At 45.7% G+C, this 13816-nt stretch overlaps 2 protein-coding genes and 1 long non-coding RNA gene across 3 annotated transcripts; 1 reads left to right on the top strand and 2 right to left on the bottom strand.

Annotated features, from left to right (window-relative positions):
* Positions 1-3913: 3913 nt before the first annotated feature.
* Positions 3914-5290, bottom strand: LOC117841125 (uncharacterized). The gene is made up of 2 exons (XR_004637157.2): positions 4471-5290; positions 3914-4392 (listed from the first exon to the last, which is right to left on the bottom strand). It is a non-coding gene; the product is annotated as an uncharacterized lncRNA (long non-coding RNA).
* Positions 5291-6219: 929 nt separating this feature from the next.
* On the top strand, positions 6220-8059 carry LOC117841123 (COBRA-like protein 5). Its single transcript, XM_034721696.2, has 2 exons — positions 6220-6427; positions 6555-8059. The coding sequence occupies exons 1-2, from the start codon at positions 6364-6366 to the stop codon at positions 7874-7876; spliced, it is 1386 nt and encodes a 461-aa protein (XP_034577587.1). The 5' UTR covers positions 6220-6363; the 3' UTR covers positions 7877-8059.
* A 90-nt stretch (positions 8060-8149) lies between these two features.
* Positions 8150-11097, bottom strand: LOC117835663 (COBRA-like protein 2). The gene is made up of 5 exons (XM_072290523.1): positions 11050-11097; positions 9361-9727; positions 9053-9212; positions 8686-8963; positions 8150-8604 (listed from the first exon to the last, which is right to left on the bottom strand). Exons 1-5 carry the CDS (start codon positions 11095-11097, stop codon positions 8360-8362), a joined length of 1098 nt encoding a protein of 365 aa, XP_072146624.1. The 3' UTR covers positions 8150-8359.
* Positions 11098-13816: the final 2719 nt, after the last annotated feature.

Raw genomic sequence — 13816 nt, 5'->3', positions numbered from 1 at the left:
ATGTGTGGCAGAAACCGAACACTGTCTAACTAAAACTGTGGCTGACTAAGGTTAGATGTGGTAAATCTAGTGGCCAAATCTCCTTGCCGGCACTCGTTTCGATCCATCTGATTCTGATCTGGGACTCCTTCAAACTTGAAAGAAAAGGCTGACGTAGCAAGGCTGTGCATCCATTAGTGGCCTCTTCTTTCACAAAGGTTAAGAATGTGATATCTGCAAGCACACGTAGCAAGCAAAAAGTCCTACATACACGTGGAAGAAGAAGGGAGGCAAATTAAACTAGCTAGGGACCAACAAGGACATCAGCATGGATCTGGACGCTCTCAGTGGATTGTGTTATCTGCTTCAAGTGGACGCTCTCATGTTTCGAGAACTTGTGGATAAGTGCTTGGCATATTCTACCGATAATGCCTATATCTATGTGATAATGTGAACTTGTGCATCTGATGAATATGGCAAAAAAAAAAACGATCGAACAGCAAGGGTGTTCATTTTTTTTGAAAATGGAAAAGGTTCCGACCTTTAATTTGCGACCGCGTACAAACCAAGTTTTTATTGCATTCTCAGCTCGTAAGCTGATTACAAATAAAAGAAAAAAGAGCACGCAAAGGAGGAATCAAAAGCAAAGTTTATTATTGCTTCTGCATCCATTCTTGCCAAATATATCCAAGGCGACGATCTCCAATGCCTTACTTGACAAACGGACAGTCTCTCTTCTATCCCCACGCTGTAGTAGGGACCAAAACCGCATCCAGTAAGCTCCTCTCAAAGCAGCTAGCATAAAAGAGATAAATCGTTTTTTCTCAAAAACCAATTCGTTACACATATTCTAAATTGCCTACATAAAAACTGTAAGGGTGTTCATGTGTGCATGACTATGTCAATCGTATATGAAGTCGTGGGTAGTCACGATGATGCTGAAGATGTAATGCAAGAGCCGCCATGCACTTGACTGCACCTAGCTGGGAGGGTGTGTCTCAAGATGGTAATGACCATGGAATCAATGCCATCACTGTATGAAAACAGGTCGTCACTGACGTGGAGAAATGTGGATGGCTCATGTTGCATGCCACTCATATCTGTAGGGGTAATGGGCAATGACCATAACACATCACTCATAAAACCTTTAGGCTGGGGTCCAAGAATGACCCTTCACTTTTGGCTGCAAAAACGTAGTCCATTGCTTCTATTTGAGGTTTGGGGAGACAACGTAGTCTGTCACCTTTAATTTATCTCACTAAAAAGTAATGGGCTTTGATTGTAATTTTGCCCTGTATTAACAGTGGCGGATCCAAGGGGGTCTATTGGCTTGAAGAAGAGAGAGAGAGGTGGGCAAAGAGGAAGAAGAAAAGGTCAGTCCCTGGAACTATCCACTGGGTCCGTCTATGCCTGTATATATTAGAGGAACATTTTATTTTTGAAAATAAAATGCCTAATAGCTCGACCACTTCGTGTCCACCGCCACCACTGCCTATCCAGCTGGATCCATCTCTTAGCCTCGCTCCACCTCTTCCATCATTAACATAGACCTGGCCTCCTCATTTCCAGAGCCCATGCACGGAGCCGACCTCCTCAGCTCTTACCTAATTTCATGGCGCTGCCCTGACCTAGCGTGCCACAGCGTCTTTCTACTCCTCATATGAGTTATTCCCTCCCCTTTTCTCATATGATGCATGGATGGATATGGTGTCCATGAGGTTATTAGAAACAAAGAATCGAATCAATTTTAGGCATCATTATTAGATGGATACAAGAATAAGCTAGTCTTTTGGCTCCTAAGGAAATTCACTAACTCCCAAATTTTGCTGTATATAGCTATATAGTATGATTCGGTACTTAGGGGGTGTTTGGATACCCCATGCTAAAGTTTAGTACATGTCACATCGGATGTTTGGATGCTAATTAGGAGTATTAAACATAGGCTAATTACAAAACTAAGTGCACAGATGGAGTCTAATTTGCGAGACGAATCTATTAAGCCTAATTAGTTCATGATTTGACAATGTAGTGCTACAGTAACCATTTGCTAATGATGGATTAATTAGGCTTAATAGATTCGTCTCGCGAAATAGCATATGGGTTCTGCAATTAGTTTTATAATTAGCTCATGTTTAGTCCTCCTAATTAGCATCCGAACATCCGATGTGACACTGCTAAAGTTTAGCATCTCGTATCCAAACACCCCCTTAGTGAAAGTTGCAGTAAGAGCTGACAATTTTTTTTATGTCTAGGATTGTTGGCTCTCATTATCGCATTATTATAGTAGATAATAATGAATTTACATTTTATTTGGTCTACTAGTAGTTGTTTGTGCCTGATGTAATTTTGCAGAACGCCTGACCCTACCGGATCAGGCTTGACCCGGCGACCGATTGAGCTAGCTAGCGTGATCGATGCCGTGGACCACGCGGTGCGCCACCGTCGACTGCTCGAGGCTAGTACTTGGCTCCCGTACGTGTCCAACCAATGGTGCACGTACCGTGCATGAGCGCTAAAGGCGGCGTCGTATCCTTGTCTGCCCGCACGACACCGTATCCAGCTAATTTAGTTTCATTATGAACGCAGCGCACGCATCCCGAGTAGTGTCCGGCGCCGGCGGGCCACCCGGCCGGCCGGCGACACTGTAGCACGGCCGGCCGGCAGCGGTCGGCCGGCGTGCGCAGCTGTCAGCTGTGTGCATGCCTTCATGGCTGCGCCTGCGGTGCCGGTGTTGCCGTGCGCGCGCGCGCGCGTCCACGACTGTCATACTGTGGCGTCTGCTGGCACGATCATCATTCACTTCAGCAGCCAAGTGTCGCGCACTGCTGGGAGAGTGAGTGACAGCTCAGAAGCAACTTACGTTCGTTAGTGTTGTCTGTGATTCCATTTTTCTTCAATCTCTACGCGTACAAGGCCCATCACTTGATGAAGCAGTGTGTTTTCAAGGCACTGATCAGCTGGAGCCTGATGGGACCAACGACGACAGTAGTCGCCTTTTCGTGCTGTCAGAGAGTGAACAGCTAAAAGCGAGCTCTGCTAGTTAGTTATTCACTGTTGCCTCTTGACTCCAACATATAACAAGTCCATCAATAGCTTGAAGATGCCCTTGTACCAACTCTTCTTTCATATGTTTATCATACTTAAATGTGCCTACTCAATAAAAAAAAGGACGTACTCCCTCCGTACTTAATTACTTTTGATTTTTCTAGCATCTAAATATACGTTATGTTTAGATACATAGCAAAAACTATATACTTAAAAAGCTAAAACGAATAGTAATTTGGGACGGAGGAAGTATGTACCAGCTATAGGTTTTGGTCTATCTAAAAACAAAAACTTCTAACGGTAATAAGAAATAAAAACTAAAAAGAAAGGGAAGAAAGCAAGAAAAATATGATAACTCAAGCCAAGGTACGGGAGAAAGAAAAACAGAAACAGAAAATATAGGACATGGAATGCAAAGAGAAAACGATGTTACAGATAAAATAAACAAATTCGATGTGAAACGAAAAGGCTCTTCCAGTTTACTGCATGTGTGTTTTCAAAATTCCACTGGTGATGATCACAAGAAGAGAATTCGTGTTTCTGGTGGTAAGCAGAAAAGAGAAGTAAAGTTTGCTGGGAAAGTACCAGAAGCCTTTCGTCTATGGGCTGAGGGGAAAGCAAAGCAAGGAGATTGGGCAAAGACTCATCCTGGGCCGTGACAAAGGTGGGAACGACTTTCATGTGGGCCGTAACAAAGGTCAATTAAATGGAAGGAACGACTTCATGTGGGCCGTGAGAAAGGTCACCAAATGAAACGTCGACACAACTAGTATTTTTGATATTTTGGTAGTTTCTATTCCATCTTGTTTCTAGCCATTTAGAGACTAAGATACGGTTTAGGAAAATAATTATGTATTTCCATCATGCAAGTTGTCGTATATCTAGTATGTTTGCGTGAAAAGTTGGTGTCAGGTTGTTTCGTATTATTAGGGTCAAATTTTATACATCATGCAGTTACATAATGATGCCCCCAAACTCAAATTCCTATTCCTACTCCTCTTCTTCCTTGTCGTCTTTTTTGTTTCCGAACATGACTCCAACAATTTGCTTACCCTCCGAGAGGAGGGATCGAGCCCTGAACACCGACAGACGTAGCTGGGGTCCAAAGCAATCCAATCCTTTCAGTTCCAGACAACAAGCTTCACCGCCGGTGCCGGAAGGAAGTGGCGGCCAGAGCCCGATGAGCGACGAGGAGGAGCAGCAGCCGGCCTACGACCGGATCCCAGACCTCTGTTATGAGTCATGCCCTCGGCTGCCCAACTGACAGCGGCAGCCACTACCTCCTCGACATCCCTCTACGTTCGGGCATTACATGATTTGGCATATACAAAGAAACGGCTTCTAAACCTTAATCATCAAATCCTCTACCTGGCATAACAACACCGATACTTCATTAGAGTCCTGCCACGATGAATCATGGAAGAGATTCTAATCAGAAAACACCACCTCCAAATTTGCCTTTTCCTCGTTCTATTTCAGAGTATCCATTCATTCGATACTCATCTGCTTCTAGTTCGACTTTCTGTAATCGAATCCAAGCTTCACCGGGTATTATAGGTGTGAGGCACAATTTGGCTCCAGCCATTTTACACGAACCACTTTTGATGACGATTCTGCTTCAAGACTGCTGCCAGCTTCTTGCACACCTTCGAGTCTAGAAAGAAATCTATAGAAAGAAGACAATGGTGATGCTTATCCTCTCTGCTAGCCAATATGGTGAGTAAAGTAAAGAAGAGGGAATGCTCGATCGGCAGGTATTTGAGTGGCCAACCAGTAAATCTACGCCTTTGCTTTCCCAACGCAATTGCTAATTGAAAGGCGAAAAATAGAGAACTGAAAAAAAAATGTCAGAGAAAGACGAGCTAATAACCTATAACTGGCCAACATGAAGATGAAGTACGTACGGTACGGAGTATCTGGCACGAGAAAGTAGAAACAGAGGAACCGTTGACGCCGAACAACACGTAACAAAAGGTGGTTGCCCAACATGAAGTACGTCTTTGCTGGGAAAGAGCCATCTTATCTTAGCATCATTATTGCATGAGGAGAAGCATATATAAAGGCATGCATAAGCATTTTCACAGCAACGTACGGATGGCTCCCTGCCACCAACATAGCTTGATGAACACCCTTTGTTCCCCAGTGAAAGCGAGGCCCCGGCCGAGCGTGTTGACGAAATATGCCGAGAGCTTTTGGGCTTTTGTGTGCATCGATGACCACTTTTGCAAGCTAGAGACGGTACGAAAGGCCAAAATGACGGGGCAAGAGTAAAATCCACCGACGCAAATATGGTCTCTGAACTTACTGTCTATTAGTCTATTTAATTTGTATCTTTACACTTCCTATGTATATCTACTTCCTCCGTTGCAAATTATAGGTTGTTTTTACTTTGTAATCTTAATAAGACATGTTCTGTCCAGTAGTTCGGAGGCGTACATCTAGGATACGTGTACCGTATCTTAAAAAAATGATGTATAAGGAGAAAAGCTCTATCTACCTACCTACTTATGGTCTTCCTCTTGCTCTGTTGACATTCGCTTATAACATACATTCTTTTTGCAGGTATAACATACAAAATTCTGGCCGGCCCAGGAAAAGACAAACATACTATAAGTTGTAACATCAAAAAATTCTACGTACGTACATACGCACGCCAGCGTCGAACACAAAGCGGTTGGAGACCCCCCCAAAAAAAAATCAGGATGGATAGCTTAATTACGGGTGCATCTTCCCCACACAGGCTGTTCCTGTGCGTGATCAAACGTCGCAACTAGCGTAACAGCATCTCCTCACCTCACTCATTTAAAGAGTTCCGATCGACGTGCTCGTCCGTCGCCATCACGGATCGTACCACCAGGATGGTAAGATACCGTTGCATCGTCCAATCTGAGCTCTCCTCCTCCCAAAGATCCCCCGCGTCACTTTCCTCCCTCCCTCCCTCCTCCACTCACCATTCACCAACCACGGTTGCTTCAGCGGGGAGCAATGCTGAGATATGCGCGCGAGAGAACACCACGCCATGGCCCATGGGCATTATTCAATTCAGAGAGCAGGGAGCGCCAGCGATCAGATTCAGAGGAGGTGGCGCGGAGCCATCACCGGGCTCCCCGTCACGCGCGCGCGCGATTTCAAATCGAGTCCTCGTTACGCAACTCGACCAACCGGGGCGTCGGGGCGGCCGGCCGCGCATGGTGGTGACGTGCCATCTCGATGGCATCTTCCTCTTCCGCTTCCTCTTCGTGTCCAGCCTTTATCTTCCGGCCTCTTCCTCGAGGAGCTTGTGCCACCAGCTAGCAGCATCGGCGCGTGGCGTTCTTGCAGTGGCCGGCCGGCTCAAGGATGGGGCTCCGCGACTCCGCCGCGCTGGTGGCTCTGGTGCTCGCAGTCACCTGCTCCGTTGCAGGTTCATTGATCTGAAAGCCCTTAGCTTATTTGGAATCTCAATTCATTTGCCGCTCTCCTTAATTTGCACTGAACCATGGTAATCTTCTTCGTTCGTTGCTCGCCATTGTTGATGGTTCGCGTTGCAGTGGCCTACGATCCGCTGGACCCGAACGGCAACATCACGTTGAAGTGGGATGTCCTCTCATGGACGCCCGACGGATACGTGGCGATGGTGACGATGAGCAACTACCAGCAGTACCGGCAGATCATGGCGCCCGGGTGGACGGTGGGTTGGTCGTGGGCCAAGAAGGAGGTGATCTGGTCCATCGTGGGCGCGCAGGCCACGGAGCAGGGCGACTGCTCCAAGTTTAAGGGCGGCATCCCGCACTGCTGCAAGAAGACCCCCTCCGTCGTCGACCTCCTCCCGGGCGTCCCCTACAACCAGCAGATCGCCAACTGCTGCAAGGCCGGCGTCGTCTCCGCCTACGGCCAGGACCCCGCCGGCTCCGTCTCCGCCTTCCAGGTCTCCGTCGGCCTCGCCGGCACCACCAACAAGACCGTCAAGCTCCCAAAGAACTTCACCCTCATGGGCCCCGGCCCCGGCTACACCTGCGGGCCCGCCAAGATCGTCCCCTCCACCGTCTACTTCACCCCCGACCGCCGCCGCAAGACCCAGGCGCTCATGACGTGGACGGTCACCTGCACCTACTCCCAGCAGCTCGCGTCCAGGTACCCCTCCTGCTGCGTCTCCTTCTCCTCCTTCTACAACGACACCATCGTGCCCTGCGACCGTTGCGCCTGCGGCTGCGGCCATTCCGGCGGCGGCGCACATGGCGGCCGCGGTGGCCGTTCCCACGGAAGCCACGGCGGCGGCGGCGGCGGCGCCGAGTGCATCGCCGGGGACTCGAAGCGCGCGCTGTCCGCCGGCGTGAACACGCCGCGCAAGGACGGGGCGGCGCTGCTGCAGTGCACGCCGCACATGTGCCCGATCCGGGTGCACTGGCACGTCAAGCTCAACTACAAGGACTACTGGCGGGCCAAGATCGCCATCACCAACTTCAACTACCGGATGAACTACACGCAGTGGACGCTGGTGGCGCAGCACCCCAACCTGGACAACGTCACCGAGGTCTTCAGCTTCCAGTACAAGCCGCTGCTCCCCTACGGCGCCATCAACGACACGGGCATGTTCTACGGCCTCAAGTTCTACAACGACCTGCTCATGGAGGCAGGGCCCTTCGGCAACGTCCAGTCGGAGGTGCTCATGCGCAAGGACGCCAGGACCTTCACATTCAGCCAGGGATGGGCGTTCCCGCGGAAAATCTACTTCAACGGCGACGAGTGCAAGATGCCGCCGCCGGACTCGTACCCCTACCTTCCCAACGCCGCTCCGGCCGTGGCGGCTCGTTCCGGGATGGTCGCCGCCGCCGCCGCCGCGTTCCTGCTGGCGACGCTCCTGGTGGCATGATCGACGTAATCAGGCTGCAGAGATCTTGGCACTTTTTGAGTCTCCAATTACTATTAGACAGACAGCCTGAGAAAGAAAATGATACATAGAGGCAGCACAAGTTTTTCCTGTGATTTTCCTTGTGTACACGTAATGCAGATTCTTTGTTCGAATGATGTGAATCCACTTGCTTAACATTGGCAATGCTTTTCTGACGGAAACATTTGTTAAACGCCCAGTCACATACACAAGGTTTCTCTTGGGAGAGTACAGAGTAGTGCTGAGGCTGGCTTGACTAATCTTGAGATCTAGAATATACAAAATGTGAACCTACAATCAGCTTGAAGGGTCACAAAATTCACATCCTAATCAAAGCACATTTGAATCACCCTTTTCATGCAAGATTGCAAACCCAAACCTGCAAGAAACTCAGGATGTGTCAGCAGACAAATGTGCAATGCGACGATCACTACTTCCTAAACATCAGCTGATCCTTCAAGAGCACTACATACGAAGGGATAAGAACAGCAATGCTGTCCAAATGGCAATGGGCAGAACAAGGGATGAGGCCTTCAGTACATCCGGTGGAGGCATGACGCAGCTGTCGCCATTGAAGTATATCCGCCTTGGAAAGGCCCAGCCTTTGTCGAAAGTGAACATCGACGGGTCCTTGCGGAACAGAAGCTCAGATTGCACATTTCCATCTGGCCCAGCCACCGTGAGCAGGTCACACAGCATTCCAGTATCATCTGCAGCAAAATAGCAGTCATCAGCTAAAACATTGTAGATTAAATTGCCAAAAGTGTTCAGGAGGTGCAACAAATACTAACTTATCACTCCATAGGGGTTCAGAGACTTGTAGTTGAAGCTGAAAATAGTAGTGACTTTGTCGAAATTTGGATGCTGAACTACCAAGTTCCACTGTGAGTAGTTCATCCGGCAATTCCAATTTGTAACGGTAATCTTCACCCTCCAGTATTCCCTGTAGTTGAGCTTAACATGCCAATGCACTCTTATTGGGCACATATGGGGCGTGCATTGTACTAAAGGAGCCAGGCTGCTCGTGCCTGGTCCATTCACGACAGGCGCCAAATAAGGTGAATTACCCCTACAAATGTAGTACATACATACAAGGAAAAGTTAAGCACAAAATGTATACGTTGTCTGTGAGACTTCATAAAGGGATATAGTACTTACTCCACACAACTCCCTGGTCTGGTTATATTGTTCTGGCAGCCACATGAACATTGTGGGCAGTTAACTATTGTTTCATTGTAGAACGATGAGAGGGAAACACAACAAGTTGGAGCCCGCTGAGCTACAAATTGTGAATACATACATGTCACGTTCCATGTCACTGCAAGAAGCAACCAGATGTTCACTATTCAATGACCTGACCATATGCTAGCAGCTAGCATACCTTTCAGCTCTGACAAAAACCATAAGCAAGATATTTTTTTATTGTACAACAAAATAAACTATTTCAGAATGTTGGAACGACTAACCATGAGCTTGAGTTGTTCTCCTTCCATCCTGAGAAATGAATTTTGTAGGAGGCTTCACCTCCTGAGCAACTCCACAACTGTATCCTGGTCCTGGGGCCTTCAGAGTAAAGTTCAAAGGCGCTTTCACTGTATAGTTGGTAGTTCCAGATCGGCCAACACTGATCTGAAATGATGCTACCGCGCTGACTGGATCTTGCAGCCATGAGTTAAGTACTCCTTTGCAACAATTTGCAATTTGCATGTTGTAAGGTGTCCCAGGAAGCAAGTCGACAAATGTTGGGTCCTTCTTTGCCCACATCCATCCGAGATTCCACCCAGGTGCTTGGATATGTCGGTATTTTTGGTAATTGTATATGGAAACAACAGCCTGCGGAACAGATATTTACGTGACATCAACAGCACAAAAGAAATTGCATACATGTCCCCAGTTATGTAAGGACCGTTTTATGAAAAACATACATTATAGTACTACACATATAATAAGATGAAGTCCAAAATACAAGTCACGCCGCCTACCGTGAGTATGAAACTAGAGTTCTTTCAGGCATTTGGTAAAATTAGGAGTTTAATATGATGATGTCATGTGTATGGGCGGCCTTGTCTTCCGATCAGACGGTGGAAATAAAGGAAGATAAGTGTGTTATACAAATCTGTACTTCATAAAGACCCGATTAAATCTAGAGTATTGTTTACTAGTATATAAGTGAAGAAATATTAATTAAATGCATTTCCTTGTTGCTTGAATAGTATTGTACTTGATTTTCTCTTGATTACTACTAGTATTTTAGACAGCAGGCTGTTAATCAATAATTTTCAGCTTCAAAAAATATATCATTACTTTTTTTGACTATTTATTCTGCAAATCATTTTTCACACTATAAACCCCATTTTTCATCTTTAACAAATATACTGCTGCTCACTTTAATTAAATTAAATCCTTCATGCAGGGCAATAGCCAATATGGATATTAAGCCAGACTTGTTCCACTATGCTGGTTGATCAATTTCATACCAAGACATCTAATCGGCAGTGGGCATAAGCTGTACCAGAAGGTCAGTGGGGGATAACATATTTAACATTTCAACTATGTTTTCTACATGAACTTTTTTAGTTCATACTGATGTAAATCAGTGGCATCAAGGAAATACTGCATGCTAATTCATTAAGTCATGAGATTCTCTATCAAAAAATATATAATCTGTTGAGCCATCGTTAGTCAGCACTGTGGCCACTTCTGATGAGGACTACAAGATAGCTTTGAGAGAACCACTCTGTGTTAGGATCCGTGAAGAACTCAATAACAGGATTCTGATGGCAAGGCGAAGGTGTCCGCAACCGAGAATGCTATTGATGTTGTAGACGCTTTTGTTGGGTGCACATATTAGGCGCCGCAACAAGATAGCGCCGGCAGCACCTGAAGCTTAGGCACACAGTTGGTTCAGATATGTGGCAGCAGGTTAGCAGTAGATGGGATGGTTGTTATCCAATCCCTGGTTGTTAGTGTTTGTTAGCGGCTGACGGCTGAGTTATTTTGTTAGGCAAGCAGAGATTGAGTCATCACGGTTCAGAGCCTTCTCTGAGCGTGAACTGGGCTTAGTCCCTGCCATTGTTTCTCTTGAACCCTAGATCAATAAAGCTAATCTCCCATTGCCACAACATTTGGTATTCATAGACAATTTTTTCCCTCACCGCCTTCCCTCCCAGCCCACCCTCATCCTCGCTTGCCGCCACCACCATGGGCGACGACAACATCGCTGAGCTGAAGAAGATGATCGGCGACGTGATGACAAAGGTCAATTCCGTGGATGGCCGCCTGGCGACCGTGCAGACTAAGGTGACCTCCGCGGAAGGGGACATCTCCTCCATCAAGGTGGAAAGTGGATCAGTGGCACCTCCACGCCTCCGTCAACATTGTGCAGTCCCAACTTTTGAAGACAGTACTGTTGGTTCGAAAAGTTCACAAACCAACATCCTCAATTCAGACAATCTTCTGATTGGACGTACTGCTACTGAATCATCAGAGGGCTCCAGATCAGCATCAGGAGATAATGACGCCTTCTGTGGTGCACATTTTTTTTTTGAAGGGAAAACAGCAAGGGAGGCCCATGTTGTGGTATATGGTGCACTTAAATTTCAGCTAGTGACCTATTATGTTATGGTCAAAAAATCATTTTTTTTATGTAACATATGTTTCTCTTGATTCAGAGAAATCTGGCAAACATATTTATTTCCCAATGAGAGCTAGAAATAGGGTTTTGACGCTATGGATCATGATTCTCTTAAAAATTCAGCCACTTCTATTGTAACAAAGACCGTGTCCATGGCACTGAGAAGCGCAACAAGGGTTCATGAAGAACAGAGCCTAGACACCAATAGCTCCCATCAGAATGGTTCTCACTGTAAGAATAAGTCAAAGAGAGTCAGGATGACTAAAAGGTGGCTTTGCTGCTTAACCCCTGACACCATAGGTTGATGAGAGAACATTTTTCTTGCCCTTTGAACCTATTTCTTGATTTAGTGTCGTGTATAACAAACAGAGAATAGTAAATTGTAGAAATTCTGTGGCTCACTCTGGAGACTGGAGGCCTAGATAATATATTTGATAAATGTAAAGTATTTTTTGAACAATATGTAATTGTTTTCAGAGAGCTCCAAGGGTTCTAGTTATTTACAGACATTATTTAATAAATATATAATCAGCTTAGCTGCTGTCAATAAGAGAGCTTAGTAAGAATTGAGAATTATAGTTTCCTAGCCATCATTGTGAGCTTTATCCTGATCAAATTTTAAAGCTTTGGACAGGTTAAGTCTTTGTAAACCAATGTGTTCTTGAACTAGCTTTCCATGTGTAGTAATTGTATTGGCTTGAGCTATACAATTGCTTGAGATGGTGTTGATCACATATATAACAAACTGGTTACCATGTTTAGCATGGATGAATAAATCTATAGGGGTAATTCGCTCAATAGCTGATTACGGCAACCCGACCATGAGGACCTTAGAAGCTAGATTAATTCAAACTTTTGATGACAGTATGGTACACACCAAATATTTTCGTAAAAGAAAGAAAGAAATGGATCCCATTGAGCATCCCTCTTGGTTGGCTGCTGTACTGACGTGTAGTCCTTGTCTTCCCACGTTCCAATAAGACAATATGCTAACATGGTTTCGGCTGCGCTCATAGGAAAGAAACATTGACCAAACTCTGGTGGATACATGGCCACTGCTGACAGCTTTCTAGTTTAGATTCACGTAGACAAATTTGTACCCTATCCCTTTCTAAGGAAGCATTAGCCTTACGAGGAGGTAAGTGTGTCCCTGTAGCCTCCTCGTGGCTGTAGCAGTAACAGTATTCTGCTTCTCATTGTTCTTCTTTGCTTTAGTGTCTCCAGATTGCAGAAAAGTCACGATCGATGAGCATGCACTGCCGGCCTTCAAGTCCATGCTGTCAATAGCTTGCGGGTGCAGCTGGCCCAGAGTTGTATGCAGCCATCAGCAACCGACAACCAATGGTGGTCTCGCTGCTCATGGATTCCTTCAACCTTTCAGGACGCATATCGCTGTTCCTGGGCAACTTATCATTTGTCAACCAATTTATTGGGAGCAGATTTCGGATGCTGAATCTGAGAACAAATGCTCTTCAGGAAGCATCCCTACGGCCATGGGAGGGTCCACTGATTTTCCGATCTTTCAATTCAAACATTTCTATCTATTTTAGTCGATGAAGTTCCAAGCAAGAGATAACGTACCAAAAGATACATGTAATTTTATCAGCTTACATAATTTTGATCTTAGTAATAATTATTTTACAGGAACACTTCCCTCTTCAGTAGGCTTAAGAGTTTGCATTCTTTCTATGTATAGAGACAAATTCTATGGTTCGATTCCAATGACCATAGCAAATCTTACAGATTTGGATTGAATTTTGACACGAAAGCCTTCAGATTTGTTGGCACACTTGGAAGCATTGACACATTTCTTAGCACAGCCGAATTCAAACTGAAATATTCAACGTCTCTACTCTGAGATTCTAGAGCTATCCAATAGTAACTTGGGAGGGTTCAATACAACAAGTAATATGAAATCTAAATAATCTTATCAACCAAGCACCAGGGCTTAAGTAGCAGCAAGCATGAGGACAAGATGCCCCAAGACACATAGTGCATACATCAATATAGCGTGTTAACAACAAATAGAATTATCCATACAGTAGGGTAACACTCATAATCCATGCAACAGGTTAACGGATCCCACAGCTTCACTAGAGTTGAAGATCTGTCATGCCAAAAATAAGCAATTGCAATGCTTCACTGGTCTAACAGTCTGTCACTAGTATTAAAGATTTGCTATGATGAAAAGAAATAACTAAAGGTGGCAAGAGGCGTAGTAAGTTAAGGCTGATTTGCTTAACTGCCTTCAATACTTTTCCTGGTTGTCAACACAGGCTACATGCACT

This window comes from Setaria viridis, chromosome 9 (genome assembly GCF_005286985.2).
Source record: "Setaria viridis chromosome 9, Setaria_viridis_v4.0, whole genome shotgun sequence".
NCBI lineage: Eukaryota > Viridiplantae > Streptophyta > Magnoliopsida > Poales > Poaceae > Setaria > Setaria viridis.
The sequence above is the reverse complement of the archived record's forward strand: the minus strand, read 5'-3'. Positions and strand labels throughout refer to the sequence as shown.